The 17,226-nt window shown below is 50.6% G+C and overlaps 7 protein-coding genes across 7 annotated transcripts; 4 read left to right on the top strand and 3 right to left on the bottom strand.

Moving 5' to 3' along the window:
* Positions 1 to 1,061: 1,061 nt before the first annotated feature.
* Positions 1,062 to 2,654, bottom strand: EDD37DRAFT_610269 (PIG-X; the record flags this gene model as incomplete). The annotated part of the gene is made up of 1 exon (XM_062815196.1): positions 1,062 to 2,654. The coding sequence occupies one exon, from the start codon at positions 2,652 to 2,654 to the stop codon at positions 1,062 to 1,064; it is 1,593 nt and encodes a 530-aa protein (XP_062668839.1).
* Positions 2,655 to 2,857: 203 nt separating this feature from the next.
* Positions 2,858 to 6,829, top strand: EDD37DRAFT_449430 (uncharacterized protein). The gene is made up of 3 exons (XM_062812857.1): positions 2,858 to 2,987; positions 3,043 to 3,163; positions 3,215 to 6,829. The coding sequence occupies exons 1-3, from the start codon at positions 2,982 to 2,984 to the stop codon at positions 6,616 to 6,618; spliced, it is 3,531 nt and encodes a 1,176-aa protein (XP_062668838.1). The 5' UTR covers positions 2,858 to 2,981; the 3' UTR covers positions 6,619 to 6,829.
* Positions 6,830 to 7,580, top strand: EDD37DRAFT_449423 (uncharacterized protein). Its single transcript, XM_062812856.1, has one exon. It carries the CDS (start codon positions 7,041 to 7,043, stop codon positions 7,416 to 7,418), a length of 378 nt encoding a protein of 125 aa, XP_062668837.1. The 5' UTR covers positions 6,830 to 7,040; the 3' UTR covers positions 7,419 to 7,580.
* Positions 7,354 to 9,568, top strand: EDD37DRAFT_633420 (aspartic-type endopeptidase). The gene has a single exon (XM_062816786.1). The coding sequence runs from the start codon at positions 7,742 to 7,744 to the stop codon at positions 9,188 to 9,190; it is 1,449 nt and encodes a 482-aa protein (XP_062668836.1). The 5' UTR covers positions 7,354 to 7,741; the 3' UTR covers positions 9,191 to 9,568.
* A 158-nt stretch (positions 9,569 to 9,726) lies between these two features.
* Positions 9,727 to 12,431, bottom strand: EDD37DRAFT_658355 (putative triglyceride lipase-cholesterol esterase; the record flags this gene model as incomplete). The annotated part of the gene is made up of 5 exons (XM_062818969.1): positions 9,727 to 9,799; positions 10,388 to 10,523; positions 10,956 to 12,221; positions 12,269 to 12,348; positions 12,397 to 12,431. 5 exons carry the CDS (start codon positions 12,429 to 12,431, stop codon positions 9,727 to 9,729), a joined length of 1,590 nt encoding a protein of 529 aa, XP_062668835.1.
* A 241-nt stretch (positions 12,432 to 12,672) lies between these two features.
* Positions 12,673 to 15,343, bottom strand: EDD37DRAFT_633414 (ATP-dependent DNA helicase 2 subunit 1). The gene is made up of 2 exons (XM_062816785.1): positions 13,662 to 15,343; positions 12,673 to 13,613 (listed from the first exon to the last, which is right to left on the bottom strand). Exons 1-2 carry the CDS (start codon positions 15,211 to 15,213, stop codon positions 13,123 to 13,125), a joined length of 2,043 nt encoding a protein of 680 aa, XP_062668834.1. The 5' UTR covers positions 15,214 to 15,343; the 3' UTR covers positions 12,673 to 13,122.
* Positions 15,344 to 15,390: 47 nt separating this feature from the next.
* Positions 15,391 to 17,115, top strand: EDD37DRAFT_687264 (ferrochelatase). The gene is made up of 2 exons (XM_062819935.1): positions 15,391 to 15,498; positions 15,550 to 17,115. Exon 2 carries the CDS (start codon positions 15,635 to 15,637, stop codon positions 16,922 to 16,924), a length of 1,290 nt encoding a protein of 429 aa, XP_062668833.1. The 5' UTR covers positions 15,391 to 15,498; positions 15,550 to 15,634; the 3' UTR covers positions 16,925 to 17,115.
* Positions 17,116 to 17,226: the final 111 nt, after the last annotated feature.

Genomic DNA, 17,226 nt, shown 5'->3' with positions numbered 1-17,226 from the left:
GCTCTCGAAATTTGTATATTTCGAATGTGTCTGATGAGGTTGCCCATCCCCAGAACGTTTGCCGACGTTCGGGCCAGCCGCATGGAATCTTGATCGACCTGCTGTCGGCCCCCTCCATTCTGCAATGATGATAGAGGCTTGATGATTGCGATAGAGTGTCAGCGACCTATAGCCCTAGGACGTACAGGATGACAACTATCTAGGTGGTTGACACAATCGGCACTATTAGGCCCTGTCATTGGTCGATAGCCCCCGTCAGGCGTTTGTGGGAAGACCCTTATTTCAGGACCACCAGCCCTCAAGAGATACCGAGGCTTATTCGGAAAAGGCACTAGATAATCGTGCTACATATTATTTACATGCCAAAATTTTCATCAAATCAGCTACAAATAGCCTGTTTCAACAGGACACTTTGGCGGTTCGTAATCTCTAGCTTTGATGCCTGTGCAACCTTCTAACGTTACTCAGGAGTGGTTAACGCGGTTCGTACTTTCTCATCATCGTGCCTATCAACATTCGCTCATTCGTATCTAGCTGCCCTGCTATGTATCAATCGGTATAAGCAGTATTAGGCAGTTCCTTCGGTAAGCTTTATCGTTTGTGACCTGTCCTGGATTACCTCTAACAAAACATAGGGAGCGCAGGTTCGGTAAGAATTGTCAACTCTTGCAAAAGTCGAACTTCGACTAACAGATTCGAAAAGAATCCTGCAGGTGTCGCGTCTTTTTTTGGACTTTTCTTTTTTGTTGTCTTGGGGGAATTGACGTGTTCTATTTGCGTCTGTGTTTGTGCTGTCAAATCGGCTTACAGCACGTGTCATTGATCTGCCATTTCCATCAGTGAAGTGATTTAAGACATTACTTTATGCCAGAGATGTCCGTCATACAAAAGATTGAACCAGCCAGTACCTTGTCAACATTCACGCAGCTTTACACTCAGCCCCGACTAACCTTTCGCAAGCTCAATGGGAACGTGAGGACCAATAAAAGAGTAAATGATCCCAAGATAACAATTGCTCATGTACCAATTGTCAATATGGGGTTCTGCACAGACGGCACTTTTTATTGTTGCTTCTTTACGTCCGAGGTCTGTTTGACACGGCTTGCAGCTAAACGAGGAAGCAGATTCAACTTTAGTAAAACCCACAAAAACCCCAAGACTATAGTAGTCACAGTCACCAATTCAATGGTCCTCAAACTCGATGATTGGGTGTCCAACACCGGAACCGCGATGCGCTCAACCAATTTCCCGGCAGGTTGAGTTTGTGGTGAAGGTTCCAGATGGTAAAACATCGTCCTCGGCCCAAAGAGTCCATCATAACCAAGCTGTGTCCTGTCAAACGGGTTGACTGGGAATCTTGTGCCTTCTTCCGCTGTGCAAGCCCAGAAGACAATAGGCCAAGGCATCTCCACCTCCGATATCCCTCCGTCCTCAGGTTGCATGTATCGTAGATGTAAAGGAATCGTGGCGTCCCAGGTGTCGGCAGACTCATTGCCCTTACCACCAGTAGTGGGGATTTCTAGCAGCATTGTCGACCCCCATTTCTCAATGACATAGTCGGGAGCTTCCAGGTCCGTCTCACCCGCTATGGAATGCAGTTGTCCTAGATTGTGCGATTTCTGGAACAGAGGGTCGTTGCTGAGAAAGGCGTATTTGTCTGCGAAGAGATGCGACGGGAGGGTGAGGTAAGTCTGTAATGCACAAACGCTCCCAGGAGGCTTATTCTCTGGCTCGGTCAAGCACTCTGCAGATGGAAATGAGATTCGAAGTATTGGATGCAGGCCTGTAGGTTTGTCGAACGAAACACCATATTTCTGCGAGAGCCGCTGTGCTGCATTAAGAGAATGATGCCTCGACGGAAAACTGAACAATGTGGGTTTTGGATGGTCATCTTCTCCCACTGAAGTCAGAAAGCCTGAAAGCTGGATGTCTGAGGGCTCGGTCGCTGGAGCTGCACTGAGAATGCCAACCTCAGCCTTATCTGTGTTTTTCGTTTCAATGTCGAGATTCCAAGCGTCAAGAGTGGTAAAATCGCCTATGGGGTCATAGACAACAGGTGGTTGTTTGGACCAGAATACGGTCATAGTGAGCGCGTGAGAAATGCTGTCGTAGTCGAGATCCACATTATCTGCAATATTTAGTAGTGACGCCGTATGTATACATAGCAGGTCCGAAGGCTTGCAGAAATTGCGATGTAGGTAAGCCACAAAACGCTTCAATGATGGGAGGAGGGTGTAATATTGTAGTGATGAAGTCTGAGCAAAGCGCTCCGACACCAAAGGAGGGCTGATGAACGTTGACCTGGGCAAGGTGCACCGAAGTTCCTCTCCAAATAGTTTGTGAAGGAGATCACAGAGCTGGTCCGGTTGATCCTCCCTGAGAGGAGTGTATTGAACGTGCAGACCGGGTGAGGTCCTTGACAGGAACGGAGCCGTAGTGTTGTAGGCACGCTCGGGTGCCCAACGAAGGTGAAGTTCGTGAGAAGCACGCAGAATCTCCACCACCTCCTCAGGTAGCTCCTTAAAGCCAAGGGTCACACGCTCTTCTCGTGCAGCCTTCAGAGCCCCAAGGAGGAGCTGATTCTTGCGGACTTGGATATCGTCCGGGTTAACGGCACGACTTGGATGCGTGATCCATGTGGATCGCCTGCGCATGATTGAACGAGTGAGTCGGGTGACAAATGTACAGACAGCACGTATAAAGCGTAGTTATTGTTCATGGATTGGTGGAAGGCATATGAGTGGCAGAGAAGAAGCGTGTGTTTTGAACGACGTAAACGGCAATGGAGAACTACCGAAGTTCTACCGCTAGGCGCATCGATGAACCTCGAGAACATACACAATTTACAATACGCGTTCATCTTCCTGCCGATGGATTCCTGCAGCTCAAGTACGTACATGGAGCTGCAGCCGAGTACATGCGATCATGATACCTTCGTGATACGCCATTAGGGCGGAGAAATTCTTGATCGACAGGTCAATATGAGTGTACGTTCCACCCTCCCCGAAATCTGATCAAACTACTTTCGCTAATACACCTCAGGCGCATCATGAAAAAGCCCAGCGCTATATTGGCCTCCTCGAGACCGTGCGCATCGCCGGCAATTGGCATGAGCTCCCGGAGTTGATACGCAAAGTAACGAAGCACGCCCCAGATCGAAAATGTATGGTTCCTCAGAGCGCAACCTGGACTAGATGTTGACCCCATGACGCAGGCTTGATCCAGACTGCAAAAGTCGAACATGCTGTCGCCAATTACGCTTCCTCGTCCATCCACAGGCCCGGTACAGCAAGCAGCACTCAGACATCCCCAGAAAACCAGATCGCCTCTCTACAGACAGAGTTACGTGCAAGCGGGCAGCCATCGGAAGATGTTATACAAGGACAGACTGCCCTGCTATGGGCTCGTTGGGTTGGACTGCTGAAAACGGACCTCTCTGCGACCATAACCTTCGAGCCCACCCGCGCGGCTGCCGATGCAAACTCCTTGTGGACAAAGATTTGTGTGGTCAAGGCAGTTTATATCAAGGGTATGCTTCTTGCGCAAGCCGGAAGTGACCATCAAGCAAGGGATCTCCATTATACACTTCTTCCGTGGTTGGATTCCAATCGGAGTCTAGTGGTATCAACGCCTCAGCTCCTCTACTGGGCACAACAGCTACTTGGTCGGATAGGATTGGGTCAGCGGCAACCTCGAGGATCTGACCCGGTAGTATCGAACAGCGGCGACACAGCCTCCTTTCGACTGCAATCTTTCCGACACTGGGCGGTTCTAGCTGTTAAGAACCAGGATGTACCTGCCTCAACCTTCGGAAACCCACCGGGTCATGTCTCGAAACTTGCAATGTGGAGAGCATATTACAGATTTGTGTCAGATATCATGCAGCAGAAAGGGGAGATCAACCAGCCACCGAGTCATGTTGACTTGGCGACAGAGCTGCGACGAGTAGAAACATCATACGAGAGCGAACTCTTGCGCAATACACAATTCCCCAAGGCCACTGAATCAAATATGCTGATCGAAGACTGGGTGGAAGAGTTCATCCGCAACTGGCAGATCCTGTGTGGCCCGGACTTCGCTGACTCGGATCTCGGTGAAGGGGGGCGCAACGGTGTTGGCAGAAACATCCTCGATATGCTTTATCGTGCCGCGACCAAGACTTTCCACTCGACTCTCATTCTCAGGCGACTGTTCCAGGTGCACAAGACCTTGACAGAATTCGACCTCGCTTACAAGGCCTTGGACACTTACATAGAACTCATGGACCGGGCACGAGCACGAGCGTCCAAGGATGGCGCCGACACGACAAGGCGAGATAGCGATAGCATCTACATGAGGACGATCGCCGAGGGTATCGAAGGACTGTGTTCTTTCGGGCGCAAATCGGAAGCCGAGAAGGCTAATGACTTGTGCTCCAAGCTCCAAGATCTCCTAGAGGAATTGCTGCCACTTGCCGTGGATGCAACCCCAAACCATGCCAAGCCCGTGAACGGTCATGCTTTGATCAATGGGTCAGCACAGGAGCCATTGCCGGCGGATTTGCTGGAAGTTGTGTACCGCGCCATTGGGATCGCGAAATCTCAATGGGCTCGGTGGACACCTTTCAGTGAAAACCGGTCAGGCCTGCAATCCGAAGCCATTCAGAGTCTCCAGAAAGCTGCTTCCCAGGATGTACCAACAGAAAGACAGCTGAAAACGTTATACGCACTTGGTAGGTTGTTGGCGGAGACACGTGACGTCGACGAAGCGATATTGGTAGTGAAGAAGGCATTGGCTTGTGATTTGACGGCTCATCAAGCGGAATCTACCTACAAGTTGCAGCGCGACCTGATTCCATTCTGGCACCTGCTTGCTCTGCTACTCACCTCAAGGCAAAACTTTGAGATTGCAGGCCAAGGTTGTGCTGCCGCTCTCGAACAATTTTCACCGCCGGGCGTCATTTTCGGAGACTCATCAAACTTTGCGGGAGCTGAACAGAAACAGATCGGTTCTACGCTGCATACTGGGCTCGTGGACGATATGGAGTGCGAGGAACTTCAAAGAATAATTGAAGTTCGGATCACCGAGCTTGCCCTTACCGAACTTGTAGAGGGCCCCGAACACGCAGTTAATATCAGCAACGATCTGCTCGTGCTATATGGACGGATTTTTGGTCGATTTGGTGCTCTTAATGTCATGGAGGAGAAGTCGAGGTCCAGAACAAGGCTTACGCAACCTCCCAAGGGCTCCGCTGGCACCATCAAGAGCGTGAGAGGTAGTATTTTCTCTCGCAGAAAGATGGACCGCTCGAGTGAGTCGTCAAGAGGGCCCGACACAATCGCAGCACCAACAACACGACCCAGCACTCAGACCACACAGGCCCCAACAATTGAGGTCACTGATGAGGATGAGAAGCCATCACCGCACAAACATCGACTATTCAGATCTTCGCACGAACATTCCACCGACGGGAGACGACAAGGTCGTAGTTTGGACACCCGACGATCTCTCGACACGACTCCAGAGAAGCCTCTAGCACCGTCGGTGGCGACACATCCGCGGCTGCAAACAATTCAATCTGGGGACGTTCCGGTTATACCGGCGTCCTCCATCCATGATCAGAGTAGTGAGGCAAAGAGGCCGTTAAAAGAAGTCCCCCATAATCTTGCACCGCACGACAAGATGCCACCACCCGTTCAGCATACGACTCAGCCGCCACAGCAAGACGTTCGACTACCAACAGGAGGATCGCGAATCTCACAATTAGATCCAATTCCTCGTTTTGCCAGGGCCGCGTCGCAGCGATACGCTTTGAGCATACTCATCAAGATCTGGTTGGTCATCGCCACGCTTTACAGGCGAGCCAAATTGTTCGACGACTCACGCGAAGCATGCGACGAAGCAGCAAAAGTGGCAGCGAAGATCGAAAGCTTGATTGCAAGTGTCGAAAGTTCGGCTCGAGCATTTAGTGACAGTGAATGGGGTGGAGGCGGTAAGAGCTCCGACGAATTATGGGCTGATGTCTATTATGAGCGAGCGGAGCTCGTCATGGCCATTGCCCGGGAAAAGGAAGAGAAGAACGGAGAGATGAATTCAGAAAGTGTCCGTGATGCAGTCGAGCAGTACGAAACATGCTTGATGTGCTATGCCGACCATCCTGGAGGCATTATTGGGCTCAGCAATGTGCTGCTAGACTACTATGAGCGCAAGGTGGATTTGGTCAAGAAGGTCGACGGCGGTCCAGTCACGACGAGTGAGGTTCCAGCAGAAAAGAGTCGACCTCAGCATACGCGATCACTGAGTCGATCCTCTGACGTTGGTATAGTCAACGGCATGCTCGACCTCGATGGACAGGCCACACATCCAACGGCGCAATCGAAGGATGATGACCTCAAAAAGACGCCGGAGAACCTCAATCGATTGGCGGCTCGAGATCGAGCATACGGACTATTATCATCGCTCACGAAACTCGGGTCTGCTTGGGACAATTCTGAAGCATGGTTCGCCTTGGCGAGGGCGCACGAACTTGGCGGCGAAATAGACAAGGCCAAGGAGATCCTGTGGTGGTGCGTCGAGCTTGAAGATACACGACCAATTCGACACTGGTCGAACATAGGCAGTGGAGGATACGTACTATGAAGGAGATTACAGTCTCAACATGATAATTACATGTGCATAACGATTCCATTGTGATGATGGTGTTATTGCAACGACTGTGATTACGATGGAGAAAGGTGATTGTTCAACTGCAAGCTTCGGACCGGCAGGCCTTTGGGCCCTGGGGACTTGGGAGGCTGATGAGGGCCGGGCTAAGGTTAGTGAGGCTTGCGAGGGGGCTGGAAGTTAGGAACGCGTTGCTCCAATGAAATTGTGCAAGGCTGACAGTGACCGCTAAATTAGCCGTGAACTTATTATTTTTAGCACTCTCCGCAAAGGCCTAAAAGAAGTGGGCTGGGAAGCCTTATCATCAGCCTCATCATTTGTGTCCAGCCTCGAATGAGGTCGACGTGAGTGCAGATAATTGAGGCCTGCTGTGGACACATTGTTGATTGTAGAATCAGATGACCTGGCGTGTACATCTAGGTAGATTAAAAAATGTTCTGGGGCTTCGTGGCGCTTGGATGTGTTCGTCATCGTTAGTTGTAGCCGGCCACGTAATAGAAAGCAACTGCGATCTTTTGAAAGGCCCCTCAAGGGAGAGGAAACTAGGTCACCAGGGTCAATTAAGGTGTGCGTTTAGGCTTAGGCTTAGGCATAGGCGGGGACTGCCATGGGTTCCGCGTCATCTCCCGCGAATCTTCCTGCCGACTTGTCCGACATGCCGCATCACCCACCACTGCCATTTTCTTATTTTCCATGACTGCGCCTGCGCCATGCCACTACAGACTCCATCCATCCATTCACTGCCATTGCGCCTGAAAAAGAGCGAACGGGCATAAACCATGATGATGCTGCTGCTGCTGACCATCGTTACTTCCATCACCATTACGACTACTATTACCACTGCCACCCAGCAATAGGCCCAAGTTGGTTTCTTTCCTTTTACTTACACCTCACCTCATTGCTTGCGTTTCGTCGTGCATTAACAAACACTTCGTCTTCCTCTCTTACTACCACACCCTTCGTTTGCTGCATACATATTTGCGCTACATCACCTCCGCATCATTTAGACCTCGCAACCTCAGAAGCCGTTCTCCTCCTCTCATTGCAGCCTATTGGTTCTCACAAACGCACGGCCCTTGCTGCTGCAAGCACTTTCAGCATGAAATACTCCTCAACAGTGGTGGCACTGGCCGCCGTAACAGCACCTCTTGCGTCGGCCCTCGCTCTCGCCACTCGCACTTCCTCCCCCAGAGTCCTCAGCCTACCTATTCAGAGACGGAATAACCCAGATGTACTTGCAAATCACCGGGCAAGGTTACGGAGAAGATCAGGGACAGTAACAGAGACGTTGGACAATGAGGAGAGTCTGTACTACGCCAATCTCACGCTTGGAACACCTGCACAATCTCTACGATTGCACATCGACACAGGCAGTTCCGATCTCTGGGTGAACACTGCCAACTCCACCTTTTGCGAGGAATCGAGCGACCCTTGCGAAGGCGGCACTTACAGCACTTCCAGCTCGTCAACCTACAAATACGTCAACAGTGAGTTCAACATCTCGTATGTCGACGGCACTAGCGCAGTCGGCGACTACGTCACAGACACCCTGACCTTTGGAGGCGAAACACTGGAAGACTTTCAATTTGGCATTGGCGAATCATCTACCTCATCTCAGGGTGTATTGGGCATTGGCTACGCTTCCGAGGAAGTTGCAGTCAATCGAGCCGGGCTTGATCCCTACCCTAATCTGCCAGTTGCATTGGTCGACGCTGGACTCATAGCCTCCAATGCCTACAGTCTATGGCTGAATGATCTGGACTCGTCTGAGGGGAAGATCTTGTTTGGTGGCGTTGATACTGCCAAATACTCGGGCGACTTAGCTACCGTACCCATCGTTGAGATATACGGCGGCTATTACGAACTCCTCATTGCCTTGACAGGCCTGGCTATCCCGGATCAAAACCTGTCCTCGTCCAGCTCTTTGCCTGCAGCCGTTCTGCTCGACTCTGGCTCAACTCTCACTTATCTTCCCACCGACATCACCGAGACTATCTTCGACAAGCTCGACGCGGTTTACGAGTCGGATCTAGGTGCTGCGTACGTCGAATGCAGCAAGAACTCCGATAATTTGACCATCGATTTTGACTTTTCCGGCAAGACAATCTCGGTTCCCTACGACGAGCTCTTCCTTGACGCCGGCACCAACTCACAAGGTCAGCCTTTGACCTTCTCAAACGGAGAAACAGCCTGCTTGTTTGGAATTGCGCCGGCAGATGATAGTACTGCGGTTCTGGGCGATACATTCCTGCGATCTGCGTATGTCGTCTACGACCTTGCCAATAACGCAATCTCACTTGCTCAAACTGTCTTCAACTCGACCTCCAGTGACATTCAGGAGATTACCAAGGGTACAGATGGTGTTCCTGGTGCCACTGCCGTGTCCAACCCGGTCACAACGGTCGCAGCGGGTAGCGACGGTGCTAGACTAGGTGGCACCACCGCTACCGTCACAGGCTCGATAAGCGCTGCATCTATGGCCAACATACCTCCTGTGTCACTGCTCGGTGCTATCGTCGCCATCGCAGTTGCCGTGCTGGCCGGCTAGATTGCAAACAGAAAAAGTTCAACACCTGGATGGTACTCCTAATTGTACATGGCTCTCTTCAGGACAAATGGGTTATTAGAGTGTTGGGAACGACTCGACGACATGAACGACTTCGTATGCAGCCAGCAGCTCTGGCTCGATGATAGACTGGACTGGGTCTTTGCAGCACTTTCCACAGCATGGCATACTTGCATTGGGATAGCGACAGCGGGTGTGGAATTCGAGCATTGCGCGGTGTTGTCAGGTGTTGGCACCACAGCTTCATTGTTACAAGCGTAGCAGCGTTCAGGATCGCGCGCATATTAGACTTATTAATTGGCCTCCTTTTCCACAGAGAAAAGTCAAGGATCAATAATGAAAATTAATTATCTTTCGACGTGTTACATATTCTAGTCTTTGTTTCTCTAGGCACTATTTTTCATCCTTTCTAATGTGTCGGGGAAAGACCAGATATGAGTGACATGGATATCTCCATTGAGATCCAATATCTTCTGTAGACGCCAGCAATCGTCAATTCCCGATCGATTACATACTGCTCAGCAACATGTGATCATGTCATAGTCGATAGATCGAGTGATGAAGTGACCACAAACTGAATCAGAGACCACACTGTACTGTACACCTGGAGCCTGGTTCCTACTGATCAATCCGTCAACGATCTAATGAGATGATACCCGCTCTGTCGAGTATCGCCGTGCGTGTCTCATACTCATACCCGATCCCTAAAAAGGCAACCCGGTGAGATGATAATTGAGCAGGCTGTTCACTCCTTCAGCGGCACCGCGCGTATCTTGACCCCAATTGAAAAGACCGAAGGCCAGGTGACTGTCTGGACGCAGTACCTTCGAGCATCAACCGCGACGCAAGACCATCGTCGTAATGCAGCGCATATCTTAGATGGACCGCGACGCGCAGATCATCCATGATGCGAATTTCGCAGCTCGGAATTTGCAGCGGCCAGCTCGCATCCACGGACAAAAACTTGTATCGTTATTATCGGGATCCGTTATCTCGGTATTCTAGGGAGTCTTTCTCTTTTTCTTGTACATGTGTGATTCCACACGTATTATCTAACATTAATTCGTCGTCGGACCCACACTAGGCTTGGAGCTACCGATTCGTATACCGCGTGCAGTGAATGCAGGCTGCGAGATCGGACTGGACCGCCCGGACCCTGAGGCTGAGAGTGACGCAGACCTGGAATGTCGGAGCCCTTGGGTTTGAGGCGTGATGGGTCGTTGAGGTTCGCCTTCATCGTCAATTTCTCGTTCAGGTGGAACATTTGTCAGTTCCTGGGCAGTGGATTGGGCCCCGGCGGCCTTGGAATCGTTGCCTATTGGCGGCGACCGTGCCGTGGTACTCGTCGTGGTGGGACTGTTGCTACTCTGCTCCTTTGCAGCTGCTGCGTCTGACCTCGCTTTCACAGCGTTTCGCTGAACATATGACTCGTCCGCTTTGCCGTTTCTGATCACTTGGGCATCCTCTTTGGGGAATTCGTAGTTCTGCTCGTACCATGACATAAGAGAGTTGCCTGGATGTTCTGGGTCACGCGGTGTGGTTGTTCTTGAACTAGGTTCAACCTCGTTATATTGCTGCCTATAAGGTCTTTCGCGAAGCTGCTGAGCATAAGACTTGAGCCTTGGCGTGCGCGGCGTGTCATTAGCACCGTCAAAATCGGAATACGAGGACTCGTCCCCAGACCAGGTGCCGCCACTGTGCTGTCTTCTGTGTAGGTGTGCGGAATCAGCTATTGACAGCGACAAACCCTTCGGCAAGCCGTTCGTTGTACGCCCGTGAGCGTAATAGCGCAGTGCCTCCAACACATGTGGGAATACGAGATTGTGCACATCTTGTCCCCAGAGGAAATCGAGATGCTCATAATGAGGAATTTCCGTGGCGATGGTATGTCTAGGCAGTTCCTTGAGCATGACCCGAATGTCCACTAGCGAGTCGCTGCCGCCGTAGACAAGAACAATAGGAGTCTTGATATTCCGTGTAGGGAACTTTGCGACTTTGTAATATCGGTTGCTGGCGCCGATGCTGAATTTGTTTGAGCCGTCATCATCGTACATCTGGAAAGACTTGTTTCGAATGATTTGAAACCAATGCACCACAGACTTGACGCTTGTGAAGCTGTACAAATGAGGGTATGCTGCCAGTTTCTGCTGCACGGTAATGTTCCGTCCGTACCAGGCGAACAGGAACGAGAGTGACATGTCTATCAGGCGGACGAAGATAGGAGGGTAGAGGATGGATTGCCACATGGTCGCGGAAGACAGGATTGATTTGCGACCGAAAGCGAGGAAGAGGACGTCAGGACTTGTCTTGACCAATGCATCGACAATGCCGTTGCTCAGACCTGCTGGAGACATTGCCGGAGCCAGGGCAATGAAGACGTTGACTTTGTCGTTCAGACCGGGATGGATGGAAAGCGTAGCAAAAGCTTGCGCAGTGCCTTGACTGAAACCAATATATGAGAGCGAGGGTTGGGCTGTTGTGTCAAGGATATAATCGATAGTGTTCGGAACATCGTGGAATGCGAATTCCTCAATCGAGAAGTCCCAGAACTTGGTGGACGTCGGCGAAAACTGAGTAGACTTCTTGCTGTATTTGTTGCCTCGATTGTTACCCAACCAGACATCGTATCCTTGATTGACTAGTGTAAACGGCAGACACCGTTCTTCTTCTGTGATGCACACCCACACCTCACTATTCATCAGAAGACCATGATGAAGGTATACCACAGGCTTTCTGATGGAGTCAGGTCCAGCATTGACTCTCGCAGCACCCGCCTCTTCCCCTTTGCGGTACGGCAGTCGATGCACGCCGAGAAGATATCCATCTCCTGTCTGTACGACATGTTCCTCGGCATAATACCCATATAGCGCACAGAGTTCGGTGAAATCGGAGCAATTAGCGATGGCAGAGTACCTTGCTTTCCGTTGCGATCGAGCTTGTTTCGACTTTGGGGAAGATAGACGATTGAACAACTTCTTGGACGTGTTGTAGCAGAAACGAATGATGGGTTGAGCTAGGATAGTGGTCAGGTGCAGTCCTAGGACAAAGGGAGTGACTTACGCAGTCCAAGTGTAATGATCCGAACGAATACTTCTAGCGCGACGAGTATGAGAGACCCAAATAGAGCAAGATACTCTCGGCTGAACATGAGGTTAGCGGAGTCGATGATCACACGAGGAGATCCTTACAAGAAGAGCCTCCCTATGAACGGAACTCTGGCCATTGTTCAAAAAGACCAAGAAGGTGAAACGATCGTGGACGGTAGTTCAGACCAGCTGGACATCAGAAGCCATCACCAACAAGCTAGGGCAGCGTGGTGAGGTAGATATTCTTTTCACATGCGCTGCATATGCGAGGAAGACGGCAGCATTGAATGGCCGACGGGAGGAATCGATTTCGACGTCATTCATGGTCATTTACATGCAAATGCACTAAAAGGTACAAAGTCAATGTTCCTGCGGTCAAGCAGAGGAAGATCATTTCCGCAAGTCCAGGCACGTGACTGGATTTTCGTGTGCAGAATTATTTTTTGCTTCAAAACAACAAACTTGACTTTCTCTTCTCTTTTTTCTTCTTCATATGAACAACGCAAAAACCAACGTTCCTGCAAAAGCGTTCCTACGAGGCTACACTACGGTGACCCATGATGTACGGAAATCGTCTATTGGAATGGAGATCAACCATCTTCGGCCGATCTTGGGTGCAGTGCCAGTCGCGTCCTTTTCAGGATATGACTGGGAGTGCAATGATTGACCAGACAACCTTTCAATAATGACAACGATACATAAGATGCAAGATCACAGGACAACCTCCGTGGTTCATTGGTTCTCCTCATCAGCAGAATACGCACGTCAAGGGTATCTTGTGAGCCTACCAGGTATTAATACACAAATAAAATGCAATCAGGCACTTCATCATCGTTTACTTTCCAGCCATTCCTCAATTCTCTCAACAAGGTCTGCCTTTTTGCCGGTCGCCGATATTTTCTTCGAGCCACAGAATTCCTTCAGTTGCGCCACCGTCAGACTTGCTAGTTTGCCTTTCTCCCAGAGCTTTCTGATGTCCTCTTCACCAACGCCGCCTGCTGCTTCGGTCTTGACCTTCTTCGACGCACCACCAGCGCTCGAGGATTGTCCATTCGTGTACCGTTTGGATCCTGTAGATATCGTATCTGGATTTTCAACTTGATATTCTTTGAACACCTTTTCGAGGGTCTTGCCCCATTCAGTCGTCTCGCTGCCCACTCTCTTGTCTATTTGTCGGTATTTCGGGACAGTCTTGTCTTCGGGCTTTTCAGGGATTTCGTCGTCAAGTGCAAGTGCCTGAAGTATGCGATAATGCCATTGGAGGCTAGGGTTCGGGTATTTCGAAGGGTCATAGATGCCCTTGGGAAGGTTGAGCTGTTCTACAAGGGGTCAGCTCTGTGAATTACTCAGAAAAGGGCAGAACCTACGCATGATTGGTCTCATGGAGTCCACGAGCTCGTCCGGAGCACGTAGAGGAGTTTCGTGGGTTGTGGGTGGGTTTTGCCGGATATCATCTGCGTACGGGAGTGGTATTAGGTGCAGACCCTGAGGCGCACCAGTAATGGAAGCACCTGCGGCATTGGAGTTCTCTTCAGTCGGTTTTGCAGAGAGAGTTGGGACCATGGCAGCCATAACAGGCGTGGCATTCTTTCTTGGTACGAACCAGGTGAGGGCGAATAGCTTGTCCTTAGCCAGCTTGCGATGTAGGGCGCTGTACACTCGAGTGCTTCCGACATAGGCTTCTTCAGAGGGGTATAAGAAAGTCGAGTTCTTGATGTTGGCCCACAGAGGTAGTTTCGACACTGGCTTGAATCCAATCACTCGAATGACTGGAGGACCAAAGTTACGCAGTGACTTGGCCTCTTCCTCAGTGAAAGTGATTTGCTCACCACCAAACATGTAGGCTTTGCGAATCTCAGCCTTCTGGATCTTGCGGCCTTCGTACGCTACCTGATCGGTATGGCCAGTTACAATTTGCGGACGCTCCGAACCTAGGTAGATGTAACTGCTTCGAGCTGGCTTCTGATGTTTGTACAGCAAATAGCCCTTGACAGATATCTCGAAGCCAGGTGCAATTTCGAGATTTACCGCAGAGAAGAGAGCCCGTTTGGGTGTCACCTTGGAAGCAATGCTTGACAGCAAGGACTGCAACAAGGAGATTCCATCATTGGAGCCAGCCGCCAACTTGGAGGCGTCAGTGTCGACGATGGAGGGAGGATTGTAGGCAATTGCGTCGGGGTCTGATGGCGACGCTTTGTAGACAATGTCATCGTAAAAGAGCTTCGTATCGAATGCGTGGTCTGGAGTTGAGATTGGAAACAACTCTATAATCACACCCAAGTCGTACAGATCCTTTGCTCTGACCGTAGCTTGGGACCGAGTGCCCTTGTTTGTGGCATGTGGATCGTCATTGTCTGTGACCAAGAACAGCCGTCGAGAAGAGAAGTTTGCTGCCTTCTGTTGGAAGATTTGATTTGCACAAAACAGAACATTGTGCATAGAGACTGGTTCTTTGCATTGTTTAAAGATTTCGTTGGACTCTGGATCTTCTGCCTCTGTCAATTCCTTGAGCGCCTTTACATCCTGCGCCTCTGGGACATCGAGGTCAGTGAGAAGATAACAGTGAGGAAAAGACCAGCCGCCTCGGGAGTTTTCATCTTCGTCGTAGAATTTGGTCGCCTCTGTGCCATACAGCAAAATCCCCATCAGATCCCGAGGTGTAGAAATGATGCGTTGCTGCATGAGATGATACGCACATTTGAGCGCGGCCAAAAGGGGGGAAGTGGTGTCGGCCTTCTTTGATGATGAGGTTTGAGGTTTTCGTAACATTGAGTCGCTGACCTCGATGGCGAAGAGGACAGCATCTTTGACTGTCTTATAGCCGGTCTCATCGACTTCCTCTTCGTCCTCGTCAGCATCTTCTGCTCTGGCTGGGTCGTCCGGTTCATCCTTCGATCGGTAAGGTAAGTTGTCGGCCATTTCGGTTGTTGATGAAGCCAAAGTATGGCCGGTGAAGTTGCGGGGCAAACGTACCTAGACAGGCACGAAAGGCAAGCGTCCAATGTGAGGCTACGAAACGCGGATGACATGCGCATAGTACACGACGCGCTCTCACGTGGCAAGTTCAAAAAGTGAGGGCGTCATTCACGGCGATTTGAGTGGGCGCGACTCGGTCATCGTTACTGCTTGCGGCTTATTTGTTCGAGACACAAAGTTTACTGCTTCATCCTGCGGCAGAATAATTCAAGCTGCGTACCTACCTAGGTACTTCATCCTGAACTTCCTCAACCGTCTCAATACTCATACCTCCTACAGCAAAGCCTCTAGTGATTTGGTCCCTTTTCCAGAATTGTCGATGGCCCGGTAGCCTTACTTTTCTCCAGACTCCAAGTCACTCACAATGTCGATCCGCCACTCGGTCTCGCACCTTACTCGGTCAATAGCACAACGTCCAGTTGCTCGCTCACCAGTCAGCCTACTCAACAAATATGGCTCACATAAAGCTGGCATGGCCAGTGTGGTACCTCCGGTAACCCAAGATTCCGTTGGCAAACAAGGCCCGACCGCAATGGTATTCATGAATATGGGAGGTCCTTCTACGACGGATGAAGTGGGAGGCTTCTTGAGCAGGCTATTCGCAGACGCCGACCTGATCCCTCTGGGACCGCTACAATCATACATCGGGCCACTGATTTCACGGAGAAGAACGCCGAAGATTCAAAAACAATACGCAGCCATAGGCGGTGGTTCTCCGATTCGCAAATGGTCTGAGTATCAATGCGAAGAGATGTGCAAAATCCTGGATCAAATCTCACCGGAAACGGCGCCTCATCTACCTTATGTGGCCTTTCGATATGCCAACCCCTTGACAGAGCACATGTACGAGCAGCTGATCAAGGACGGGTTCGGCCGCGGTAAAGGTGGTCGAGCAGTTGCGTTCACACAATATCCTCAATACAGTTGTTCCACGACAGGAAGTTCGCTGAACGAATTATGGAAGTGGCGCAACCGCCTCGAAGGCAAAAGAGCTACAGGAGAGGTAAATCCCGAAGGGGCCATTACATGGAGTGTTATAGACCGTTGGCCTACGCATCCTGGCCTTGTGGAAGCATTCGCAAGGAATATTGAGGACAAGCTGGCTGAGTACCCGGAGGAGCGCAGAAAGGATGTGGTGCTGCTATTTTCGGCCCACAGTCTTCCTATGAGTGTGGTCAACAGAGGTGATCCATACCCTGCGGAAGTGGCAGCCACGGTCAATGCCGTTATGCAGCGGCTGAAACAGTCCAATCCATACCGACTGTGCTGGCAATCACAGGTCGGACCTTCGGCATGGCTGGGTGCACAAACAAGTGACACTGTCAAACATTACTTCGAACGAGGGCATACTGATATGATCCTGGTACCTATCGCCTTCACAAGCGACCACATCGAGACTCTTTATGAGATTGACCAGGAAGTGTTGCATGAGGACGCCAAAGGGCACCCGGGAGTCAAGCGAGCAGAAAGTTTGAACGGAAGTCCCGTCTTCATCCAAGCACTGGCAGACATTGCCCATGCTCATCTTCAAAGTGGTGACAGTTGTTCCAGACAGATGGGTCTCAGATGCCAGGGTTGTAAAAGTGAGCGTTGTTTAGAGCAGAAGAAGTTCTTTGCTGGAGAACAAGCAAATATTCTGCCCACTGTGAGGTAGGACGACTTGTATGAACACTGTCTTCAAAATTTACCTAGGAATCTAATATCCATCTACGTTCGATGATCATAAGTTAGATGTAAGAAGTGGTTCGTGATTGATGCTTGTTACGGAGGATGGTGCGTATTATAGATTCGGCACGGAGCATGCATTTCCTGGTTTAGCATGCAGGGCGTGAATGCAGATTGGCTTCGGGCTTAGATCTAGGGGGTCGTTTATGCATCCGGTGAGCCACACAAGCCCCGAAATGTGGATATTTAGCCCGGCACAGCGGTTGCCGCCTCCCTACGAGGTGGTGCATT

Source organism: Exophiala viscosa (genome assembly GCF_022695815.1).
Source record: "Exophiala viscosa unplaced genomic scaffold EDD37scaffold_7, whole genome shotgun sequence".
Lineage (NCBI taxonomy): Eukaryota > Fungi > Ascomycota > Eurotiomycetes > Chaetothyriales > Herpotrichiellaceae > Exophiala > Exophiala viscosa.
Note: the sequence above shows the minus strand (reverse complement) of the source record. Positions and strands in the feature narration are given on the sequence as shown.